Genomic DNA, 27,192 nt, shown 5'->3' with positions numbered 1-27,192 from the left:
TATAATGTGTAAAACTATAAATGCAGCAAATTCACAATTTCATGTAGAAATCCACGTAATTATGAAGGAAATATATGTGACAAAAATTCCCCTGAGGAACAGTTTTTGGGGCAATAGGCAAAACGTGTTGAGCCTATTCAAGTAGAAAATAAAACACCGAGATTATGGGTTAATAGGAAAAATGAAACAGAGTCAGAGTGAAAAGAATGACAAACAGGATGGATTTTATGTCATGTAGTCAGGGAAAGCTTCTCTGACAGGTACAAAGTGAGCAGAAGTTTGAGGGAGTGTGGAGGTATGCCAATATGTTTGTATGCTGGAATGATTTAGTAAAGCGTGTAATGGAATAGAGAGATCACCTTGATTAGTTCCTAGGTGAGTAATTAGCCTTATCCATGAGTGCATAGCCATGAGTACAAGCAAATCCTTCACTGTTAAGGCAGGCATCTGGCTGCTTCTGCAGGTAGGTTTGTTAACAGGTATTGTGGTGGTGGGAGCTTATGAACATTCTCTACTGATTGCTTCTGTCTTCTCAGTACAATAAGCAATGTCATCAAGCCTGTAATCCCAGTACTTTGGGAGGCCGAGGCGGGTGGATCACAAGGTCAGGAGATCAAGACCATCCTGGCCAACATGGTGAAACCCCGTCTCTACTAAAAATACACACACACACAAAAATTAGCTGGGCATGGTGGCGCGCACCTGTAGTCCCAGCTACTCGGGAGGCTGAGGCAGGGGAATCGCATGAACCCAGGAGGTGGAAGTGGCAGTGAGCCAAGTTCCCACCACTGCACTCCAGCCTGGCAACAGTTGTGCAAGTGGAGCAAGACTCCATCTCAAAAAAAAAGAAAAAGTAAGAGAAGGGGGTTACACGAGATAGTCATGTAAGAGAGGGGAGAGTGAATAGACATTTAATTTTAAAAGTATATATCTAGGCCGGGTGGGCGCGGTGGCTCACGCCTATAATCCCAGCACTTTGGGAGGCCGAGGCGGGTGGATCACGAGGTCAAGAGATCGAGACCATCCTGGTCAACATGGTGAAACCCTGTCTCTACTAAAAATACAAAAATTAGCTGGGCATGGTGGCACGTGCCTGTAATCCCAGCTACTCAGGAGGCTGAGGCAGGAGAATTGCCGGAACCCAGGAGGCGGAGGTTGCGGTGAGCCGAGATTGTGCCATTGCACTCCAGCCTGGGTAACAAGAGCGAAACTCTGTCTCAAAAAAAAATAAAAATAAAAATAAAAAATAAAAGTATATATCTATTATTTTGTGTGTTGTGGGTGAGTTTCTAACTTACCCAGAAGTTAGAAATTTTTCCGGTTAATATCACTTTACATCTCTTCCATCTCTTCTTGAACAAAGTGCCAAACTGACAGAAAATGAAAGGGAAACTTGCTCAAAGCACCTTGTTATAACCAAAATGTTCATTTGTTTTTGCTGATGAGGTAATTGAATTTTTCTCTCCACTCAACAGGGTGGTGGTGATTGTCCAGAAATGAGTATTGGAGCTATAAAAATTGCCTTGGAAATTTCTCTTCCTGGTTCTTTCATCTATGTTTTCACTGATGCTCGGTCCAAAGATTACCGGCTCACCCATGAGGTGCTGCAACTTATCCAACAGAAACAGTCACAAGTGAGTAAGAATCAACCTCAAATGTTTCTGTCTAGATTCCTGTTCTCTTGGACTATTCCATGTGTGGTGAATAACCATAATGATAACTATCTATCTGTCCACGTGTATGTTCTCCAATAGGTATATGTCATCTAATTTCAACATTTAAACATGTACGTGATATTTATACATAGCATATGAATGCCTTTTTTTTCCAGTATGCAGAAGACTCGATTGGGGATTAATTAAGGTACTTGTTACCATCTTTTCCTTATAACTGGCAAAACATAGGCCTAACCAATAAAGGTTTATATTCCAGAGTCCACCTCTGATGTGGAATCATGCCTGAGTCAGAGTTAGTTTTTCATTGTATCAGCAATTGCTTCATGACAAACTTTTTAAACACTCAGTGGCCTAAAACAATAAGCATTTATTTCCCACATGTTCATAGAGCTCAGTTGATCTGGGCCAGGCTTGCTCTGTGTCTGGGGAATAGTGTGGGTTTGCCTTATCTAAGCTTGACTGTCAGAAGACCTGGCTTTGCCTCATAGTTGTCTTATCCTCTTTCTGAGACCAGTAAGTTAGTTTAGGCATGTTGTTATGGCCATGGCAGACACCCAAGAACAAATGGAAATACACAAGCCCTCTTGGGTCTCAGCTTGGAAGCTGTAGAATGTCATTTTTGCCTCGTGCTATTGGCCAAAGCAAGTCACATGGACAAGCTTAGATTTGAAGGTGACAAAATAAGCTCTACCTCTTTTATAAGAGGAAATTCACAATCTTTTGATTGAGTGTGTAGATACAGGGAGGGGTGAGGAATTGAGGCCATTCTGTGATATAGCATAGTCATGGTCTCACTTCTACCGCTTTTAGCCTACACTTCTAAAATTTAAATCATTATGTGTGTATCTGGGTTCACTATTAAACAGAGTACAAAGTCAAGAATTATACATATATATATGTATATATGTGTATATATATAACATGTTAACATATTACTGGGAAAGTAGAATATGTGTGTGTTTGTATATATATATAAAATATATGCACACATATATTTAAAATATATGTGTATATGTTTATATTTTATATTGTGTGTAATATATAATATAAAACACAATGTATATAACATTTTATATTTTATGTAATATAAAATATATACACACACACATATTTTTTTATTTCTGGAAACTCTTTACACTGTTGTGTTTTTTTTAAATCATAGGTGGTATTTGTGCTCACTGGCGATTGTGATGACAGGACCCATATTGGATATAAGGTCTATGAAGAAATTGCCTCTACAAGTTCTGGTCAAGTATTCCATCTGGACAAAAAACAAGTTAACGAGGTCAGTTTAATAAAGTGAGTCTACTTTATTACCAGCTGCCTTATCAAAATCAGTTAGGCCAGCCTAATTGTGACAGATTTTATTTCAAAAACAATTTTAACCAAAAGATATTACTCCTAGGCCACAGTTCAATAAAAGTATTGAATAATGTGAGGTAATATAGATGTATTTAATGTTAATTTTTATATCGTATTACTTATAGCAACAAACTGTTTAATAAATGTATTTAAAATCATTTTATTGAAATAGAAAACTTTTGTAGTTGTTGTTCAGTAAGGTCAATTTGTGTTTTTGATGAATAACGTTCCTGTAACTATTAAAATGAGGCTCAACTGGTTACTGAAACAGAATGTGACTTATGTGAGGAAGAGCATCATTCTCCCTTACATCAACTTGTATATCACCTGCTTAGAGTATTGTGAGGTGCCAGGTGGGAGGTGGTGGTGGTGTGCAGTGGGGGGAAATAGGGTGTTGAGCCAGTATGCTGAGTATGTTATACCTAGTGGACATGATCATTCCCAGTAGAAGTACTATAGAAGAGGCAGGAAGACACATGGCTGGCTAAACTTTTGAAAGAATAGTTGCTCAATGGGACCTGTTTGTGAGCAGTCAGACACCACTTAGAGATTTCCAAAACAGACTGAGTGTGGTGGCTCATGCCTGTAATCCCAGCATACCTAAGGAAAATTGAGTTACATAAAATTGAAATAATATAGTGTCTTAAATGGAGAAGCAAAGCCCTGCAGAGAAACTATTAGCCCTAGAGCCTTTATTAAATGACATGTGATATAGTTTGGCTGTGTACCCCCTCCCCAAGGTCTCATCTTGAATTGTGGTTCCCATAATCCCCATATGTTATGGGAAGACCTCATCAGAGGTGATTATTATCGGGCAGGTCCGTCGTGTTGTCATGAGAGTGAATGAGTTCCCACAAGATCTGATGGTTTTATGAGGGGCTTTTCCCCACTTCACTGAGCACTTCTCTCTCCTGCCATTGTGTGAAGAAGGATGTGTCTACTTCCCCTTCTACCATGATTTTAAGTTTCCTGAGGCATCCCAAGCTGTGTGGAACTGTGAGTCAGTTAAACCTCTTTCCTTTATAAATTACGCAGTTTCAGGCAGTTCTTTACAGCTGCGTGAGAAAGAACTAACAGCATGATATTATTCATAATTTTTATAGTTCGAATGATTTTTAATATATATGACAATTACCAAATAATTTGTAAGAATAATAATTTATAAAAATTTGATGTAAATTGCAGAAAATTTTATAAATATGGACATATTACAGAAACTTAACCCACTGGCTTGTTGATAGTGCTTCTCTCCTTGATCATCAACTGATATTCTAATCTTTAAATTTAGCTTTAGCAGAATAGTACTAGAGAGAAGTATTGTTAAAGTTGTCAATTTTTATAAACTAGAGTTTGGTGCCATCAGGGCTGAGCCTTTATTTATCTGTCCGTCATAGCAATTCTAACCCCCTTGCCAGTTGGTGCAAGAAAGGATATCTCATTTACTTTTGGCTAATGAGACCAAAGAAATTTTAGCTAGGAGTATCTTGGATTAAGTCAATAATCAAACACATCCTACTGCTAAACCTCCAGAGTTCAGGAAATTATCTTTTTGTTCAAGCCAATTTGAGTTGAGTATTCAGTTACCTTAAAGTAAACGCATCCTAAATGATAAAGCTTCTGTATTTCTTTGTAACATGGGCCCTGTGAGTCTCAGTTTACTTGTTTGTAAAATGGAGATAATAGAATTATCATTTTCAGAAATTTGCTCTTAGTTTAAGTGAGATAATTCACTTAAATGTTCCATACATGGTCTGACACAAAGTAGTGCCCAATAAATATTAACTAGTGTTATTATAACACTGGTAGTGTTGGTATTATGCTTTTAAAGTGGGGGAAATTGTGCCATCATGTTTGTTAGAAATTAGATGTCTGATTGTTACTGGGAAATAAATCTGAGTGGGAGAATCCAGTAAGAGGCTGGACAGTTTTCTTTTTCACTGTATGTGAGAAAAAATACTGTGAAGCACCTACTGGAACTGTGTAAATCAACATGTTCCTTAAAGAAAGCCACCACCATGGAATATTTTGTCAATAGGAATCATTGTGACAGTGTTAAAATTGGATTTGCAAAATTTTGGGCATATAATTTAGTCATTTTGTTTTTCTCACTGTTCCAAATTTTTCTATTATGTAAACGTTACCAACTCTAGGGAAAATAGATGCTATACTGGTATCTTCACATTTAATAGACACAAGAACTGCAGGCAAGTCATGCATACAGTGTCCTTTCATTTTACTCAAGAGTTTTCATCTACCGTTTCTAAAGGAAACTGTAGTGTTGTATTTTACCCTCTCAACCTATTTAATCTATTTCTTTACCTGGGATATGTTTTGTAGTAACTCTCTCTTGAGCTAAAGTGAAGTTGTTGTTGTTGTTGTTTAAAGAAAACAATGATTAAGTAGAAAATCTAGGTAGCTTTCATCTTCATTTAACGTAAAAGGGAAACCAAAGTGAAGAGATTATTTGGCCAACCATCAGTGGTCTATAAATCACTGTATGGTATTATGTTTTGGAAACACAATTTAAAATACATCTCAAGGATGTCCTTAATTCACCTTTGAATACAGACAAGGAACTAGACTATTGCAGTGTTACTCCTTTATTTATTTACACACTGGGTGGGTTGTCAATTGATTTAATTAATGCTTCCTTTGGCTGTAAGAAAAAATCCAAATGGGAATTCTGAAAGTTTCTCACAGACGCTATATCCTTGTGTCAAAGAAGCGAACACAGAAAGATCCACTGTTAATTAGATAATTCACTTGTCCTGAGCTTCCCTATCCTTTTTCCCACCTCCCCCAACTCATGTCCTGTAACATTCCCTTCCCTTGAAAAAAAACTTACCCGCCTGATGTATTGGTCTGATTCCAGTAGATATTAACATAACAATAAAAACGTTTCTTTTTTTTAATTTTTAAATTTCTGTGGGTACATAGTAGGTGTGTATATTTGTGGGGCAAATGATAGAGGCATGCAATGTGACATAAGCACATTTTGGAGCATGGGGTATCCATCCTCTCAAGCATGTATCTTTGAGTTATAAACAACCCAATTACACTCTAAGTTATTTTGAAATGTACAATTAAGCAATAAATAGCATTTCAATAAATAATTACATCTGTAATTATTTATTACAGAGGCAGGGTATCAGTAACTGAAGCTCTGTAATGATGGGACCAGGGGAATATGTACCCAACCCCTTCCTATTTCCTGGTGCCTTTCTTTTTTTTTGTTCATTGCGTTATAGGTTTTGGGGTACATGTGAAGAACATGCAAGATTGTTGCATAGGTACACACATGGCAGTGTGATTTGCTGCCTTCCTCCCTATCACCTGTATCTGGCATTTCTCCCCATTTTCATTTCCCCAAATCCAGCTGGAAACTAGGGAACCAAGGAGCCCTGTTGAGGTATTCCATAAAAGTCAGCATACCAGGGTGCAAAGCAGGATGGGAAAGATTGTTAGAGAATGGAGCTAGAGGGGCAAGAAGAAAACATTCAGCACAAACAGTGTTGTGTGGTAGTTAAGACTAACGCTCTGGGTCCATGGCTTGTATCCCAGCCACGTGACCTTAGATATTTTCGGTATGTCAGTTTCCTTATCTGTAAAATGGAGAGAATGATAGCACCTACCTCACAGGTTGTTGAGTTTAGAACACATCAATAAATATTTACTGCTATTATTTTTATTTAGTGATACATGCTAGTCAAAATATTCTAGCCACCTTTTTTGGTTTTCTAATAGAAAGAGGAGAGTTGAACTTACTAGTATTTCAAAGGAAGTACCCAGGAAAATAAAGTGACAATTTTGCAACACATCCATGAAAAATTCAAATCCTGGTAATGAAAAGCCTCATAGATTAGAGATTACTGGATTTATTTCTCTTGCTAGTTTTTTCCCTGAGTTTAATACTTACATTAGAAGAAACTGTAAACTTTGCTGGAGTATGAATTTGGCAAACCCTCTTCCTGCTATTTTGGCTAATGGCCATTTAGGACTAGACTTTAGACCACGAGCTTTCTGCATATGGACTCAGTGGGGTTTTGGACAATCAGTGCTCTAAAGTGAGGTATCTGCCATTTTGTTTTTCCCCATTCCCAAGTTTCACTCCAGAAATTATTTCAAAAACCAGATCTGCTGACCTAGAAAATAGGTAGAAACGGGTGTTTCCTCTGAAATTTGAAAATGTACCAGGGACAACTATAATGTAATGTTCTAGAGAGCTACAGGAAATGTGTGAAAACAATGTGTAAATGTTTCCACTTATTTCTTCTTTGAATTCAGCTGTGGAAAGTGGAGTGGACATTCAGAGCCAATTCTTTAAAACAAATATATTTTATTTACAAAAAAGGAATGCATACCTGAACCTTAGTTTCAGTGGAATGCTTTCTTTCTCTTTTTTTGTGTTAAGATTGACATGGTATCCGTGTGAGTATGTGCTAGGAATGCGAACGTTCCAGTCACATAGTTACCTTTTCACTCCCAGGAAACTGGGAGTGCTTATAGGTCACGAATAAGCTTAAATGAAGCCATGTGTACTTTATGTTTCCATGTGTTTAGGTAAAATATGCCAGTCAAAAATGAAGTTCTTAATTTACTGCTTAAAAAATTGTCTATTATCTGTAGGCTTCTGAGCATGTGAACAGTTTTCTGTAGTGACATTTAATGAGTACACAGTACATAGTACTTGGGGGAGAGGTTGGATGGATATGACTGCTCTCAACAGAATGTCATGTAGAAAAAATATACCAAAAGTCAAGCAGAGCTCTCCTGCAGTCTGAAACAGCAGGGGATGGGACCAGATACGGGATGGGAAGTGGGGAATGCATGGTTTAAAAGGATAAGCCCTGCAAAATGGGACTGCCTATCTTTCATTTCATGATTTTTTTATATGGGCTCTGGGAATTTTTGAAACACTAGTTATGAACTGCAGCAATACATTCTGTAATGTGCAGTGGGATCGCTACACAACAGAACTCATTGCCTGTGAAATGTAAGTTTCAGTATGAAAGTGTTATCCCATAAGACAGTCATGGCATCTGATCCCTAATGTAAAATTCAGAAAACAGAATGGCTATCACTCATTAAAGCTTCTTCCTAAAATACCAGAAAAAGTACAGAAGACCTATTTCAAAGGAAAAAGAAGCTTATATAAATACTTAAAGGAATACTTCTTAGAAAAGAAAATAAAAGAAATGTTACTTAAGGTTAAACACTAGCCAGTAAGTTGCATGATTTCTACAGGACCAAAACAAATAGAAAAAAGAAATAAACCTATTTTTTTTAGCTGACTCTATCTTGATTAGAAGCTAAATAAAACATCAAGTTTGACTGTGAGATGTTAGAGCTAACTGAATCAGTTAATTATTTGCATAGCTAATTCTGGATTTGTAAAAATCTTGATTACCAACAAGTTACTGTGTCAACCTCAAAGTCTTTGAAAAACTCATTCAAAATTCATACTGTTTTGAAAGAGATTACCTTTTCTCCCCATTTGGTCTTTATTTTTACTGAAGTTGCTGTGGAAACTAAAGACTTGAATTGAGAAAAATTGTCCCAAATGCTTGATATTTAAAACTGAAACAATTAGTTAGCCATTGAAATTGCTGACCATCATATCTTGAAGAGTTTATTCATTGGGAATTGCAAAGGAACACAAGGGAACATGAAAAAAATCAGCAATATGATGAGACAAATAAAATTCTATTGAGCAGTTTTCACACAGCCTCAACAATTTGGATATTTCCTTTTATATTTCATATATTTAAGATGTTCCTTTTTAAGCTTTTTTGTTAAATAGCACCTATGATTGAATAATAAGCAACTAACTCTCACAGAAAGTAGAAAAATGGAAAAGGTTTTTACTACATCTTTTCTGCAGAACAAGAATTGCCTCCTGCCCTTACGTAATTAAGGGGGAAACACACTAGTATTTTTTCTTTAATAATGATAATTGAATAATTTGGGTCAAGGTACTTGGCTGCTGTTAATCTCCAGACATAGAAGATCTTATATAATTGCCTAATTTGCTTTTCATAATTACCTACCCAGGAACTCCATTACATAATTACTATTCATCTGAAAGAAAAAGTTGTAAGTTTTGTGCTGAACACAGCAGGTACATATTATTTTAAATTAGAAAAGCCTTGGCTAGTATCTCTAGCAGAGATAATTGTATCAATTAAATATAGTTTAAACTTTTGGAAGAAAACATATGAATATTGTTTTTTTAAAAAGCAATTTAAACCATTTAGTATACAGAGTATGAAGAAAACTGAAGGTCTTATTTTAAATATTTCTGTATTTTATGAACCAATACTCGAGTTTGAAAAGAGTGAGCTTATCTAATGAAGCAGTAAGCAGTTCCATGAAAATATTAAGTTGCTAATGCCATTTAAATGCCAAACATTCATCATGATTTATCATTGCTTGCATTTGGTTTGACCTAAAAATATTCATCAGGGACCATCTAGTTTTGGCTTCTTATTCTGCAATAGCAAAGAAGAGATGAAAGAGTTAAGAGTCAAAGTAAGGGAAGTTTTATTTGAGAAATTTCCTTATGACCCAGGATAAATAAATGGAAACAGAGTCCATGCTTCATATATTTTCCAGGTTTCCTTATGCATTCTAAGAGTGAATTGACTGTAATAGGGTTATAAAAGCAAAATCTTTTGAGAGATGGTATGAGCTACTTTTGAGAGCTCCCTTGTAAGATTTTGGTCATGATTTGGCTTTGTGACAAAAATTACAAATGGCTTTTTCTTTGTTGCTACAGGCCCCAGAAGAAAAATGTACTTTAAAGTCATATACCACATAATTTAAACAGCTTTGGTATAAGTGATTGAATGAAAAGAAAGGAAAAAAAAAACTTTCAGAATTTTAGTTATAATTTTAAATGGAAACAAATAATTTATTTAATACTTCTTTTTATTATGAACTTAGGAAAAAGACACATGATATAGTTAAACCATTTAAAATTTGAATATGAATATCTGTGAAAAGGAACAAAGTTTTCAGGAACTAGTGAATGCATTTGTAAAAATTTGACCATTATGTATTCAAATAATATTTATTAAATTAACAAATTAACTCAATAATATTGTAATGAATACAATAAATTTAAATAATAAATTAATAAAAACAAGTAAAATTAAGTTGAACAATGTTTCTTAAAAGTCTATGTCTAGTAAGATTGCAGTTTTTAAAAATATATTCATTTACATTTATGTATGAATATTTATAGAAAAATGAAAGAGTCATACCTAAAAATGTCGATAATGGCAAGCACTGGATAGTAAGATTATAGATAATTTTAATATTTTTTCTTTTATGTCTTTTCTTATTGTTTAATGAGTAGGTATGTTTTTAAAATAAAGAAAAATAGTGAAGCCATTGCCACTAGCAAAAATATTTCAAACACACCTCATAGACTCATGTAACAGGTTTATAAGTAAGACTCTATGCTATGAACTATGAGGATTTGAGAACAAATCAGACATAGATATGGCGTCTCAAGATGCCAGATTTTGGAATCTCTGAGGTGAGAGATCAAGTCTTCCCTGTCTAGAAGCAAAATTATGAACCAAACTCTACCTTCTGTTTTGCTTCTCCCTTAAGTACAGGCCTTCTCTTCTTCACTCAGTTGGAACTAACTGTTCACTTCATATATTACAATGGCTGTTGGCCCATCCTCATTTCCTTGTGTAAAATTTGATACTATTGGTCAGTTTGCTTTTTTGAAACCCTTTGGCCCTGAGCATCTGTGATATGGTGTTCTACCCTGAGAGATCTCTATTCCTTCTCTGTGTCCTTTACTGACACTTCTTACTCCTCTTATCCCAAATGTGTTTCCCAACTTTGGCTAGCCTCAATACTTATTCTGTCTCTTAATATTATTATTCAATTATTTCTTTTTTTCTGGTCATAACTCCTTTCCTCAAGTCATTTAGTTATCTACTTGCCTTCTCTTTTTCCTGATAGCTTAAAATATAGTAAAAAGAACATCCGTAATTTTCTGTTCTGTTCCCATTACCCTACTTTATTTCTAAATTATTTTTTATAGATTAAGGGGGCACATATACAGGTTTATTACCTGGATATATTGCGTAATAGTGAGGTTTGGGTTTCTAGTGTACTCAACACCCAAATAGGGAACATATACTCAGTAGGTAATTTTTCAACCCTTGCCATCGCCCTCCCTATGTTTGAAGTCCTCAGTGTAGTAGTCCCCTCAGTATGTTCATGTACACCTATTATTTAGGTCCCACTTACAAGTGGGAACATGCAGTATTTAATTTTCTGTTTTGGAGTTATTTAACTTAAAATAATGGCCTCCAGCTCTCTCCACGTTGCTGTGGATGACATGAGTTCACTCTTTTTTGTGGCTAAATAGAATTATATAAACACACACCACATTTTCTTTATTCAGTATCCAATGATGAACACTTCAGTTTATTTCATGACTTTGCTATTTTTGATAGTGCTATGATAAACACAGGAGTGCAGTTGTCTTTTTGAAATAACAATCTTTTTTCCTTTAGATAGATAGATATCCAGTAGTGGGTTTGCTGCGTCAAATGGTAGTACTATTTTTAGTTCTTTGCAGTATTTCCATATTGTTTTTTTTGTAGAGGTTGCACTAATTTACATTCCCACCAACGGTGTGTAAGCATTCTCTTTTCTCTGCATCTTTGCCAACATCTGCTGTTTTTTGACTTTTTAATAATAGCCATTCTGACTGGTGAGAAATGGTATCTCATTTTGGTGTTAGTTCATGCTTCTCTGATGATCAGTGATGATGAACGTTTTTTCATGTTTGTTGGTCACTTGTATATCTTTGGAGAAATATCTGTTCATATCCTTTGTCCATATTATAATGTGCCCCCTTTTTGGTTTTTTTTTCTTGTTGTTTCTAGATTCTAGATGTTAGTCCTTTGTCAGAGGTATAATTTACAAATATTTTTACCCTTTCTATTGGTTTTCTGTTTACTCCACTGAATATTTCTTTTGCTCTGCAGACGGTATTTTGTTTAATTAAGTCCTATTTATCTGTTTTTGGGTTTTTATATTTGCTTTTGAGGTCTTAGTCATAAATTGTTTGCCTAGATCAAGGTCTAGGTTTTCTCAGTTTTCTTCTAAAATTTTTATAGTTTCAGGTCTTACATTTAAATATTTAACCCATCATGTGTTGATTTTTGTATATTGTAAGAGATACAAAGGATCTAATTTCATTCTTCTGCGTAGGGCTATCCAATTTTCCTAGGACTATTTATTAAATAGAGTGTCCTCTCTCCATTGTATATTTTTGTTGACTTTGTTGACTTTGTTGAAGTTGTGGATATGTGCCTTAATTTCCGGGTTCTCTATTCTGTTTCATTGATCTGTGTTTCTGGTTTTTTTTGTTTGGGTGGTTGGTTGGTTTTTTACCAGTGCTTTGCTGTTTTGGTTGCTATAGCCTTGTATAATTTGAAGTCAGGTAACATGATGCCTCTAGTTTTGTTATTTTTGCTTAGGATTACTTTGGATATGGGGCTCTTATTTAGTTCAATATGAATTTCAGAATTTTTTTTCTAATTCTATGAAAAATAACATTGGTAGCTGGATAGAAATTACATTGAATCTGCATATTGCTTTGAGCATTATGGGCATTTTAATAATATTGATTCTTCCAATTTATGAGCACAGGATGTTTTTTATTTGTTCATGTCATCTATAATTTCTTTCATCAGTGTTTTGTAATTCATCTTATAGAAATCTTTCACATCCTTGGTTAAATATATTCTTAGATATTTTACTTTTTTAAAACTTTTTTTTCCTTTTTTTGACTTTTAGGTTCAGAGGTACATGTGAAGGTTTGTATAAGCAAATTGGTGTCACAAGGGTTTGGTATACAGATGATTTTGACACCTACATACTAAGCATAGTATTTGATAGTTATTTTTCCTAATCCTCTCTCTGCTCACTCCCTCCTCCCTCAAGTAGGCCCCAGTGTTTGTTGTTCCCCTCTTTGTCCCCACTGGTTCTCATTATTTAGCTCCCACTTATAAGTCAGAACATGCACTATTTGGTTTTCTGTTGAATGGCTATTGTAAATGAGGTTGAATCTTCATTTTGTTCTCAGCGTGAATGTTATTGCTGAATAGAAATGCTACTGATTTTTGTATGTAGATTTCATATTCTGAAATCTTGATACTTCACTGAAGTTGCTTATCAAGTCTAGGAGTCTTTAGAGTTATCTAGGTATAAGATTATGTGATCAGCAAACAGAGGTAATTTAACTTCTTTTCTAATTTGGATGCTTTTCATTTTTAAATCTTTTTTAAAACATTTATTTTGTTGTACTTTAGGTTCTGGGGTACATGTGCAGATCATGCAGGATTGTTGCATAGGTACATACATGGCAATGTGGTTTGCTGCCTCCATCCCCCCCATCACCTATATCTGGCATTTCTCCCCATGTTATCCCTCCCCAACCTCCCTACCCCCTGCTGTCCCTCCCCTAGATCCCCCAAAACAGACCCCAGTGTGTGATGCTCCTCTCCCTGTGTCCATGTGTTCTCATTGTTCAACACCCAAAGGACACGAACTCATCATTTTTTATGGCTGCATAGTATTCCATGGTGTATATGTGCCACATTTTCCTTGTCCAGTCTATAATCAACAGGCATTTGGGTTGGTTCCAGGTCTTTGCTATTGTAAACAGTGCTGCAATGAACATACATGTGCATGTGACTTTATAATAGAACAATTTATAATCCTTTGGATATATACCCAGTAATGGGATTGCTGGGTCAAATGGGATTTCTATTTCTAGGTCCTTGAGGAATCACTGCACTGTCTTTCACAATGGTTGAACTAATTTACACTCCCACCAACAGTGTAAAAGTGTTCCTATTTCTCCACATTCTCTCCAGCATCTGTTGTCTCCAGATTTTTTAATGATTGCCATTCTAACTGGCATGAGATGGTATCTCAATGTAGTTTTGATTTGCATTTCTTTAATGACCAGTGATGATGAGCATTTTTTCATATATTTCTTGGCCTCATATATGTCTTCTTTTGAAAAGTGTCTGTTCATGTCCTTTGCTCACTTTTGAATGGGTTTGTTTGTTTTGTTTTCTTGTAAATCTGTGTTAGTTCTTTGTAGATTCTGCATATTAGCCCTTTGTCAGGTCGGTAGATTGCAAAAGTTTTTTCCCATTCTGTTGGTTGCTGGTTTGCTCTAATTATTGTTTCTTTTGCTGTACAGAAGCTCTGGGGTTTAATTAGATCCCATTTGTCTATTTTGGCTTTTGTTGCCAAGGCTTTTGGTGTCTTAGTCATGAAGTCCTTGCCTATGCCTATGTCCTGAATGGTTTTGCCTAGGTTTTCTTCTTGGGTTATTATCGTATTAGGTCTTACGTCTTTAATCCATCTGGAGTTAGTTTTAGTGTAAGGTGTCAGGAAGGGGTCCAGTTTCTGCTTTCTGCACATGGCTAGCCAGTTTCTGGCTAGGACTTTCAGCACTATGTTGAATAGGAGTGTGAGTGGGCATCCTTGTCTTGTTCCAGTTCTTGGTGGGAACACTTTCAACTTTCCCCCATTCAGTATGATGTTAGCTGTGGGTTTGTTGCATATGGCTTATATTATTCTGAGGTATATTCCTTCGATGCCTAGTTTGTTGAGGATTTTTATCATGAAGAGATTTTGGATTTTGTCAAATGCTTTGTCTGCATCTATGAGATGACCATATGGTTTTTGTTTATAATTCTGTTTGTTTATGTATTTAGTGATTTGTGGATGTTGAAATATCCTTGCATCCCTGGAATAAGACCCACCTTATCGTGATGTATTATCTTTTTGGTATGCTGTTAGACTTGATTTGCTGGTATTCTGTTGAGGCTTTTTGGGTCTATATTCATCACCATTATCTACTTCACTTTTATAGTATTTCTCTCTATCTAATATTATATTGTGTATCCTTTGTCTATGCCTAAAACAGCATTTGATATTTGGCTTGTACTCAATTAATAGTTATCAACTTTATGTTTTCAATGAGTGGATCTTACTGCTTTCCTTTTTACTCTGTGCAGATGATGTCCAAGTCTTCAGCCCTGACTGCTTCTTCAGCTACCATCCTGTATTTAGACTGCCCTTTGGTCATCTTAGTCTGATGTCCAAAAGTTCCTCATTGGACATGTTCTTCTTTAGTGCTTCTCTTTGCTCTTGCTATTACAGCACTTCTTGCAGTTATCCAGGCTCAAGTGGCCTGAGTCATCCTCTCTTGTTTTTCTGTGCACATTTAGTTAGTTGCTAAAATGCTTTCCATTCTATTTTCATAATTGCCTTCCCAGTCAACTCATCCTTTCCTTGTCTAGTAACTTGCTTAGTCTCTAACAATATGGCCTTTTGTTTTGTTTAAGACAAGTTCTTACTCTGTTGCCCAGACTAGAGTACAGTGATGTGATCACTGCTCACTGCAGCCTCAACCTCCCAGGCTTAAGCAATTCTCCTATCTCAGCCTCCTGAGTAGTTAGGATTACAGGTGTGCACCACCATGCCCAGCTAATTTTTAAATTTATTTTGTAGAGATTGGGGTTTTCCTATGTTCCCCAGGCTGGTTTCAAACTCCTGGGTTCACGCACTCTTTTCACCTTGGCCTCCCAAAGTGCTGGGATTGTAGATGTGAATCACCTCACCTGACCCATGTGATCTTTTGACTTCTCTCTTTAACATTATCTTATTTATTTATAATTTTACTATTCAGTCACCCATTCATTTTTTTATTCATTCCATAAATTTTTTGAGGCCTAGTTACTGTGTGTTAGACTTGAAGGATTCAATGTTGAGCAAAAGTAGATGTAGTGCAGGTTCTTATGGAGGAAAAGTGTTGTAGAGGGAGCATCTGAGTAAAGAGGCTGGAGGATTTGCAGATTGTTGTGAGAAAGTAAGATGTCTGGAGCAGCTCTAGTTGATGGCAAGTTCATTGGTTGGCCTTGGGAATGTGTGGGTGAAATGGAGCAGTGAGGAGGGTTACAAGAGTTGAGAGGTCATTGAGAGGTCAGCAAGTTGGATAGGCCATTTTTGTGAATATGGCAATCACTGTAGTGACAATAAGACTTGCTATGGAGAGAAAGACAGTGAGCCAGATAACAAAGTATTCAGTAAATGAGGAAAGAGTGGTAAGGCAGCAATGAAGAGGGATGGTGCAAGTCTCAAAGGAGCAGAGCTGTATCATTGTGGAGCAGGTGGGAGTGAGGAATGAAAAGGCTGCGTTGGATTCAATCTCTAAGATATACGGGGTGCAGGATAGCGAATAACCTCCCTCAAATAGAGTTGTTGGAGATGAGCTAGCCTAGCTGAGGGATATATTTTCCTTGGGGTTAGGAAGTATCTTGAGTTTTCAGGAAAGATTTGGTATAAGGAGTCCAACAATGGAATGGACATTTTGGAAGTCACAATGAAGAACTTTGGTCTAGAAGAATCCATAAAAACTTAGGTTGATGAAACAAAAGCATAGAACATATCAACAAAAAGAAGGTTGATAATTGCAGGCATTTCGATACTAGAGGATGGCCAAATTTAATATAGATGTGAATCATGGTAGGTCTGGTTATAATTTTTTTTTTTTACTTTCACTGATATATCATGCTATTTCCTCTGAGACTGGATGGGCTCTTCCTTACTCCTGGAAAACTTTCCAGCCCCTGTTGCAATAGCTAACCACCAACTAAATTTGAGCAAGTTGCCTGACCTTTGTCCTTCTCTCTTCATGTCATCATGTTGTATAATAATAACAATGCATTTGCCATTCTAGGCTATAAACATCACAAGATAAAGACCTGCTTCTGTCTTTAATTTTTAATATTTCTGCTGCCTACTAGAGTTCCAGGCATATAGTAGATTTCTAGATACATAATGTTTGTTGAATGAATGTTTGAAGGAATGAAATAGGGGAATGAAGTTGGGAATTGGACCAGAAGAATCTGAAATAAAATCTCAACTCTACTACTATGTGCTAGTTATAATAGCCTTCATGTAAATTGAAGAAGAAAGGAGTTGTCTTTCTGATAACTTTATCATGTGCAGGGTGGCCTTGTATCCAAATGTAATGACATCCATCTCTCGAGGGAGAGAGTGTGCAGGTGAGCGGGTGTAGGAGCCAGAGCAAGCACTTTTGGGCACCAACAGGAGCAAAATCTTTGCAGCAGCATCCAGCCAGGGATGTCTGCGATGGCTGAAGTCCCAGAAGGTGTGTTACACTGCTCTTTTTTTAAAAAATTTATTTATTATACTTTAAGTTCTGGCGTACATATGCAGATCATGCAGGTTTGTTAAATAGATATACATGTGCCATGGTGGTGGTTTGCTTCATCCATCGCCCCGTCATCTACATTTGGTATTTTTCCTAATGTTATCCCTCCCCAATCCCCCCACACCCTGCTATTCCTCCCCTACCCCCCCCCCCCCCCAGGCCCCGCTGTGTGATGTTCCCCTCCCTGTGCCCATGTGTTCCCATGGTTTAACACCCACTTATGAGTGAGAACATGCGGTGTTTGGTTTTCTGTTCTTGTGTCAGTTTGCTGAGAATGATGGTTTCCAGTTTCATCCATGTCCCTGCAAAGGATATGAACTCATCCTTTTGGCTGCATAGTATTCCATGGTGTATATGTGCCACATTTACTTTATCCAGTCTATCATTGATGAGCATTTGGGTTGGTTCCAAGTCTCTGCTGCTCTTTTAGCTCTGCCATTGGTGGACGGCTTAAATGTTAACAACTCAGTGAGCCATTTGCCATTTTGTATGAGGTGGCTGCCCTCCACCAGTGAGGGCAAGGACCAGTGTGACAGCCTTTTGTATCCATACTCGTGACTCCAGAGCTCTTGTTTGGCATCCAGGAAAAAATGAAGTTGTGTGAGTGAATTGAAGGATAGTAAATGTGGGGGATTTTATTGCCCATGAAAATGGCCCTCAGTGGGAAGGGGAGCTGAAAAGGGAATGGAGTGGGAAGGTGATCTTCCCCTGAAGTCTGGCCGTCTCTCGTCAAATTATTCTTTGAAGTTACACTGCTGTCAAGCTGTCCCTCTGAGGTCAAGCTGCTATTCTCTGACATCCAGGCATAATCCCCAGTGTCCAGCTTCTTCTCTCTGCCAGCCGATTCTGGGGTCTTTATAGACACAGGATGGGGTGGGGAAGAGCCATGGGTGGTTTAGGAAAAGAAAACATTCCAGTGGGAAAACAGGGATGTAAGTTCTCACTTTGGGCTGTGGTTTCAGGCTTTAGGCTTGAGGGTGGAATTTTTGCTGGGGACCTGCCCTTTTCTGCCTAGAATTTCTCTGCCTCCTGCCCCTATCACAGTGTCCATCATTTTTATTAGAAATGTAGAATAAGACATAATGCTGAGCATATGAATTTAGATGAAGTTATTTATGAATTCAGCCTGCAATATTACACAGAATAAAGTTCATTTTCAGGTGAAGTTTCAAAAGTAAGCTCAGTAGAAATAGCCAGTTTTTATAAAATATCCCATATGTACCCACATCCAAACTTGCTCTGAATATTTTTGCAGCTTCAGAAATATTTTGAGAAGCCTCAGTGTTTTCTCATTTCAAATTCTCCCTATACTTCCTCTTTTAGATGGATTCTGAAAGTCAAAATTCTGAATTTAATGAAATAATTTTTTCTTTTAGAAATGCCTAGCCTAAACATATGTAGAAATGGAAAACTATTCATTTCATATTTGAAGATCTATCAGAGTCAATAACTTTTTTGAGAAAATTAAATTTATTTTTGTTTTAGAAGATTAGTAGATCAGTTATTTTAAAGGGCACATAAACTTACAGGGCTAGCCGCATTGACTATAGTAGACGTTACAGATACTCATTGATTTATGTGCAATTATGGAATGAAGCAATGCTAATAAAACTCTCATGGAGCATTCACAGCTTATTATTGCCTACCTGATAGAATATTAAGAAAATTAATGTGTTGTCATTTTGCCAATATCAAAGAAATAAATGATTTTCCCCCAGTTTTAATGTTATTCTTTGATTATGCAACTAAGTGGTTTTAAAGACAGCTCTGAAGAGTTTGTTTGGGGTAAGTCTTGGAACAATTTAGCTTTGATCTGTTTTTTATATTTGATTCTGCGTATTATTTGATTTGATAAAAGTATCTTATTTTTTTTTAAAGGCTTGAAACGCCTTGATATGGGTTAATTGCCACAGAAAAATAAAATCGTTTGAAATTCATTTATATAAAGCCTTAAGTATGGAAGTCATTATTTTCCCACTTCAGAAATTAGAATATAAAGAATGATAAAAATAATATTTAGCTTTTAGGATGGAAATAGCAAGTGAAGTACGTTTTATGAATTTTTTTATCTGATGCCAACGCTTGGGCTTTCAACTGTGAGAAATAATTACTTATAATGTATTCAACTCTTCAGAGATTACAAGAAGACAATTTTTGCTCATATTTGACAAAAATCAAGGCCTAAAAATGTATATTTTATTTATAGCTGGTGAGGGAGAGCACTTACAAAGATGGCAAAATGTAAAGTCCTCCATCGTAGCTGCCTCCTGAATTCTTGTGCCCATTTGAATAAATCTTTTTTTTTCAACATACTCTCTTATTTCTCTGATTTCAATTGTAGTGCCAGACTGTGAGCTCCTGAGGGCAAGGAGGGCAAGGGTTTTGCTTTAAATGCTTGTAGTAATTAACCATAAAGTAATGTTCAATTACTATGCTTTTGAACAGTGAAAGAATGAGTGAGTGAATACTATATGTATAAATATATATATATTTATATAAATATATATATATTTATATAAATATATATATATTTATATAAATATATATAAATATACATATATATATATGGGTTTGTGTGTCTTTCACTTCATTATGAAGACCAAGAAGGCATGCTTATGACATTTATCTTTGTATTCTTGTTGATGTAAATCAGAGTTCAATGCATGAATATATTCACAAAATACTTTTTACCAACATTATTTGGCTGCATGAACTAAAATGCATTCATATTAAGTGTGCATTTTGACAAATTTATATGCTTATGTATTCCACTACAATTATGATACAGAATATTTCCACCACCCTTGAAAACTCCCTTATCCCTTTTTCACTCAGTTCGTGTCCCTATCATTCAGCCTGTTGACCACCAATTTGCTTTCCCTCTGTTGAATGGTTTAGTCTTTTTAAAAAATGTCATATAAATAGAAACTTTTGGTCTAGATTTTTAAATTGAATGTGATGTTTCAAAAATTCACCCAATTTATCGTGTGTTTCATTAATTCATCCCATTTTACTTAGCGCATTTGATTTTATAGATATACCACAATTTGTTTATCCATTTCCCTGTTGTTGGATATTGGAATTGTTTCTAGTGCTTTGGGTAAAGCTCCTATGAACATTGCTGTATAGTTCCTTGTGCATTTCCAATTTCTAAAATTTTAGCCATTCTAATAGATGCATTTTAATTTCATTGTGGTTTTAATTTGGATTTCCCTCATAACTAATATTGTTAGTTGGTAGTTTTATCATTTCTGTCATTTCAGGGTTTGTTTCAGCTGACTACTTACAGGTCTTTTTTTTTTTTTTTTTTTTTTTGCTTTTTAGTATGTCTAATGATTTTGGATTGTAGGCTAGATATTATTTATTGCTGACTATTGGATTTTTGTTGTATTCTTTTAAAAATCATTGGACTTTATATGACATGGAATGGGTTACTTGTGGATTTGGTTGATCCTTTAAGGCTTTTAAAAAAGTTCTTATAGCATGAGTTTTAAAAAATGCCTTTATTCCAGGGATAATTTAGTTCTACTTATAAGATGTGGTCCTTTTGTGGCCTCTTCTAATTTCACTATGTATTCAATGAGGTCTCATTATTTCAATGAGGCTGAAAAGAACTCATGTAATTACTGAACCTGTGTGAACTCTAGGAATTTTTATCTTATTTATCTCAAGTAATTTTTTCTGTGTGGAAAGTACTTCTCTCTAACCTCACAAGGCTTACCTTTTGGATGCACAGATTGTTATTTAGACAAAGAATCAAAAGGCACCCTATGAGTATATCTGGATGCTCTTGTCTTCATAGCTTCCTTCTCTATAATATTGCACTCTTAAACATCTAACTGCTTCAGCTTCCCCCAACTCAGATCTCTGTCTTTTTAACTCAATTTTATTTCCAGGCTGGAAATTGCCTCTAACTAGAAATCCTGAGCTCATCTCACTTTTTTGTCATCTCTTAAGGGTAACAATCCTATTCTATCTGTTAAGTCTAAAAAAAGTTATTCTCTATATTTTTCCTGATAGCTTTAGTTGTTTGTAGGAGGGCAGTTTCTAACTTGGCAGTCTCTCATTAAACAAAATTGTTTTGAAAGTGTATGAAACAGGTTACTAAGTCAATCAATCAAACACTGTTACCTGTTTTTGAAAGCTGATCATGCTTTGCAGGGAATATTTTATAGAGGACCCATGAGGGACTAAAGGAGATGTGCAAAGGGCATTGGTCCTATCAAAGGATTGAACATTATTGATTTTGGAGATAAAAACATGATTGTTTCATATAAACTGGTAAAATAGTGTAGTTACAAATAACAGAAGACCTATACTCTTAAAATGTTATCAAGTTGAGCATTAATAATTAGAAAGAAAAATCTCACTGATATATCTTCAGGAATGGTTTATAATGCCATACTTAGACATGCCATCATTTTATTTTTTCTTGTGTAGTGGTCCTTGTTCTTCAAGAGAACTGTGAAAAGTTAGAGAGTTCCAGAGGAGCAAAAGTTATTAAAGGAATTAAGAATTCAGTATATTAGAAACACATTACTCATTATTCTTAAGAATTAAGATACATTACTAAGTTACTTCATAAAGAAACTATAAATACAGAAAAGGATAGATAATATTTGAACAAACTCATACAAAGAAGTGTAAGAATAGCTAGTTTACTCATATAAAGGCATACAGACATAAAGACCATGATTATATGGTTTTTGAAAATCATAAAGCAACATTTATATCCATTGAGAGTCATAGCAGAGAACTGAATAATCCCATTATTTTCATTTCCTGAAGTTTTTTTTTTTCCTTTTCTGAAAACCACTAGTATGGTTGCACTACATGTCACTATACTAAGGGACTATGTTTCTATATTCAGTCCTCTAAATTAGGTTTCTTAAGGTATAGGCTTACTGCCTATTGTTCTGTTACTAAGATTTATAAACATCACTGTATATCTATAACTAGGTGGATCAGAAGATTTTGGAGAAGTAGATAATTTGATTTTCCAGTGCCAGACACATTATCTCATGTAATTATCTACCCTGAGTAAAGGAGGGATAGCGGCCAGTCATCTACCCTGCAATCCATACAACTTCCAAGGAAAAATTGATTCCAGTTGTCTTTTTTGCTATGCCAATAATACTGTGCTTTTCATAGTATTATGGCTCAAAGGAATGATTCCATGGCATGCATGTGATACCAAATTTAATTTAAAAGTAGTCTTTTTACAGTTTTGTAGTCATTCTATAAGGATTCACCAATTGGAAATCTACCTTTTTAAATTAAAAAAAAAAAATAGTGTCTAAGTGCTTATTGTGTCCCTGAGAGTCCGTCTAAAGACAGATAAGCATCATTTGCCTAACTCAGTTATGCAAACTACAGATTTTGCCCCATCTCCCTCTTTTTTCTGCCCTGGTTAGTTTTCTTCCAATAAAGCATGCAGGGCTCAGAGCCTCAAACACTTACAGTCTTTATACTGCATGCTCTAGTGGAAGAAAAAAAAGAGATGGGGGGAGTGGGTGGAAAAGGAGAAACAGACAGCAGAAAATAAAAGCCCAATTGTGTATATGCTGAATGATTAATAGTCATGTATAATTTAAATTAAGTAAACATCCAGCATACATAGTTAAGTAGATAAATAACTAAGAGATTCCTTGGTTAGGTGTTTTAGAACCTTTAGGTCTTAAGAAACTTGAAGATAAAACTAGAATGCATCTCCTTTGCAAAGGTTGGGGATACTTGTTTCTTATCATAAGTCTTTTTAAATTCATCTCTTACTTGCACAAAGTATATTTAAGTATATTTATAGATAAAAATATATATTCAGATTTTCTCATCTTAAATGTTTAATAAAAAAGAAAAAGCATATAGTTTTTTTTTTTTTTTTTTTTTTTTTTAATAGAAAAGTTGTTTACCACATCAAATTTAGTTTTAATAATGGAATGTATCATAAAGATATATAAGGGAATATTTTATTTAATGCACTGTAACGTCAGCTGTCTTGCCCAAGTCTTCATCACTTCACACCTGGATTACTGCAATAATTTATTCTTTCTTCTACTTTCCCCTATCCAGTCCACTAAGATAAGCTTCCTCAGGTATCACTTTCATCACACCCTGCCCCTGTTCTAAAAACTGATTCTACTGCCAGTTGAATGGTGTCCAAATAGTTTTTGTTGGAATTCCAGCCCTTCTATAATCTGGCCTCACCTTGCTATCCAAATGTATCTCCGGTATTTCCTAACACTCCGTTCCCCACTCTAATTAGGCTGTCTCTTGTCTGCCCCCACGCAGTGTTGGGTACTTTGCTGCCTCAGCGCTTATGTTTCTAAAGCTTCCTTAACCTGAAATAACCTCACTTTCTAGCTTTTAACTTCTTTCCTTTCCAACTTTCAAGGGCTGTCTTTTGTCCATCTTTTCTTTTTGTTTGTTTGTTTTTAGATGGAATCTCGCTCTGTGGCTAGGCTGGAGCGCAGTGGCGCAATCTTGGCTCACTGCAACCTCCGACTCCCTGGTTTAAGGGATTCTCCTGCCTCAGCCTCCCGAGTAGCTGGGCTTACAGGCATGAAACCACCACGCCCAGCTAATTTTTGTATTTTTAGTAGAGACAGGTTTCACCATGTTGGGCAGAATGGTCTCAATCTCCTGACCTCATGATCCGCCCGCCTCAGCCTCCCAAAGTGCCGAGATTACAGGCGTGAGACACCGCACCTGGCTTGTCCCTCTTAGCATGTGAGTCCTACTAGCGTCCACCTGCCGATTGTACACTTTCCTAGTCTGATTTCCTAATAAGTCTGCATTACTTACTATGTGATATGACACATTTTCTCATCCATACTAAGTAGCACTTTTTAAACAATAAATCAATTCAATAGCTCTTAAATGGAATTCATTTTACAATCAGTGGCATGTTATAAAGGTTGGATTGGAAGTGCTTTCCTTTCTAACTGGCACAGAAAATAATGGTGCATTTTACAATTTATGGTATTTTTAAGCATTGGAAGATTAGTGTGTACTGTATTAACATATTTGTATTAACAATTATTTATTATTTTCTAATGGTTTCCTGAGTGTCTGGTATATTGCCCAGCATTATTGTAAATTTACTACCATGAAAATGTTTTTTTTTTATTTCCCATCTTACTCCCTTAGAATACCCTGCAGCATCAGATATGTACTTGAGCTTCTTTGATTCAATTATTTTAATTAAATTAAACTTGACAAATATAAGAAATATGCTTGGTTAGAAAAGTGCTTTTATGTATTATTGTTATTTTTCTTTTATTTCAAACTTTTCATTGAAGTGTTTTATACATATAGAAAAATGCACATAAGCACAGAGCTTAATACATTTTCACTAACTCAACATATCCTGGGTAGCCAGCACTCAGACTGAGAAACAGTACATTACCAGGACTCCACAAAACCATCCTTCATACCATCTTCTGGTCACATGGTTTATCATTATACTGACTTCAAGAAATATAGATTAGTTTGGCAAGTTGTGTCCTTTGTAGAAATGAAGTCATACAGCACGTACACTTCGGTGGCTGGCTTCTTTTGTTCAACGTTCTGTTTGTGAGATTCAGCCACATCATTGCATGTAGTTGTAGATGGTTCGTTCTCGTTGATGTATAGTACTCTGTTTTATGAATGTGCCACAGTCTGTTTCTCCATTCCGCTGTTAATGTATACATGAGTAATTTCCAGTTTTGATCTAATGCAAATAGCGTTGTTCTGAACATTCTAGGACGTGTCATTTATTATACAAATATACTAACTTTTCTTGGATATGTATCTAGAAGTAGGAAAGAGGGATCATTAGGCATGGATTTGTTCGTCTTTGGCAGATACCAGGTAACCTGTTTCCAAAGTTGTTTCCATTTATATTCCCTCCAGCCATGTATAAGAATCCTGGCTGTTCTACCTCTGCACCAACATTTGGTGTTTTCTGTCTTTTTCATTTTAGCCATTCTAGTACATGTGTATTGTATGATTATTTAATTTAATTTTTTTGCATAGATTTTTAAAAGCTTCCAGCAAAATTTTTGGATTTTCTTTGAGTACTATGTTGACAGTTACAGAAGATAAGCACTTTAGATTGAGCTATAGGATTCACATGAAAATAATTACTGAAGCTATTATCATACTTATTTTTGTCTTTTTTCCTGACACTGTAGTTTGGGTAGTTTCTGGTAATATCTTTCTGTTGATATTTAACTACAATTACTTTTGGCTTTGTGTAAATCAACTGACCATTTTATTTAGTCTCCAGAGTTATCTATTTGGCTCTCCTAACTTCTGAGTCACAGAATTAGTTATGCTAATTCTTGGGAGTTTGGGTGACTTAACATTATGTTGATTACTTCCTTAGATTAATATCATTTATTTTTTGTTTATACATATTTACAATTAATACTAGCATTGTTTACTGGAAAATAAAGTTAGAAATAAAACATGTAAGCCTCACTGATGCTGCAAGTATCTATTGTAAATATATGTTACAAGTAAAAGCCATGGTTTAAAAATCTTCGCATTAAATCCCTAATGAATTAATAGTTCATACTGATTTTTCGTATGTTCCAAGATATTTTATGGGTTTTGGGTATTAGATGATTATCCTATAATTCCACTTCTTTATCCTGTGATTGCTGAGAGCAATACTGTGGTCATTTTTCTTGGCAATATTCTTTCCTATTCAGGAATGTTCAGGCCAAGATATTTGGTCTCTTACTGAATCATAAAGCTGTATTTCTTAATTGTTCTAAAATTAAAGGTGCTGACTTCAGTAAATTTAATTCCAGAAGCTTGTACAGAGTGTGTGGTGAATTACAATAATTATGCCTCAGAAATGAGAATGGTCTATTCCCTTCTGTTCGTCACAATATTTCATTTACAAAACAAGGCCTTAGAAAATCACCAAGGAATCAGTGCAATAGTTGTATGGAACCATGACAAATTTCCAGGTATGTCTTTTGTGATATGTAAACTCAAAGTGCTGAGTTCTACCAGGTAGTGATGGATTGCATGTTAAGATCCTCATACTGGATGAGCTTGTGTAAGACCTTTCTTACATTGTCATTGGGTAAAGAATACATAGTGTTAGGATTTGCCTTTTTCCTTAGTAAGTTAGACACTGATTAGTTCATAACTTATAAATTGCTATATTTGGTTTGTTCCCTAACTCCAACCTTAAGTATATTGTTATAATCTCATTTAATAATTTTAAAATATGCTTCAGGACATGAGCTCTTTTTAATGTTTTTTTTTTTTTTTTTTGCATTTCCAGATGTCTATTAGATGGGTGAGTACATAGTATTAATAAATATGTGTTGAAATAAGAAGTATAAGCATTATAAGTATAGTGTAATAAACCTGTGTGTAAGAACACACAAAAACACCACATGCACACCCATATATGTATGGAAAGAAAGATAAAAATATTGAAGATAATTATTTGCAGGTAGTACAATAATGTGTTATGTTTTTCTATGATTATTTTACATTGCACTTATTACAGTTATAAATTAAGTACAAAATTTGAAAATAAAAATGTAAGATAAAATAATGTATTTAATTTGTGCTAAGCACAGAACAACCCTTGGAACTGATGCCTCAAAACTTTGATCAAGCTGAATCTCAGTGTTAGACAATCAATACAGGAACTGGGATTCTCCTAATTGTTCTAATACATAGATGGGTCTAATTGTCATGAACAGAATAGTTTTGCAAACCTCTGTTGTGAAGGAATCCAAAATGAATGAGCTTACCTATTATTTGATTTGTAGGTATACTATAACTTAAGAGTTTTCTTCTCATTAGTTTTTTTTTTTTTTTTAAATTGTCATCCATAATCAGTATAACATT

At 35.4% G+C, this 27,192-nt stretch overlaps 1 protein-coding gene across 5 annotated transcripts in view; it reads left to right on the top strand.

Moving 5' to 3' along the window:
* HMCN1 (hemicentin 1) overlaps positions 1–27,192 on the top strand; it is a 528,603-nt gene that overhangs the window by 221,756 nt on the left and 279,655 nt on the right. For all 5 annotated transcript variants that reach the window (XM_032291619.1, XM_032291616.1, XM_032291617.1 and 2 more), the window contains exons 3-4: positions 1,476–1,634; positions 2,839–2,961. In XM_032291619.1, the coding sequence (XP_032147510.1) occupies positions 1,497–1,634; positions 2,839–2,961 (261 nt within the window). In that variant the 5' untranslated portion in view covers positions 1,476–1,496. The remainder of the gene's footprint in view (positions 1–1,475; positions 1,635–2,838; positions 2,962–27,192) is intronic.

Source organism: Sapajus apella, unplaced genomic scaffold (genome assembly GCF_009761245.1).
Source record: "Sapajus apella isolate SASKATOON/1434 unplaced genomic scaffold, GSC_monkey_1.0 scaffold25, whole genome shotgun sequence".
Classification (NCBI taxonomy): Eukaryota; Metazoa; Chordata; class Mammalia; order Primates; family Cebidae; genus Sapajus; species Sapajus apella.
Note: the sequence above shows the minus strand (reverse complement) of the source record. Positions and strands in the feature narration are given on the sequence as shown.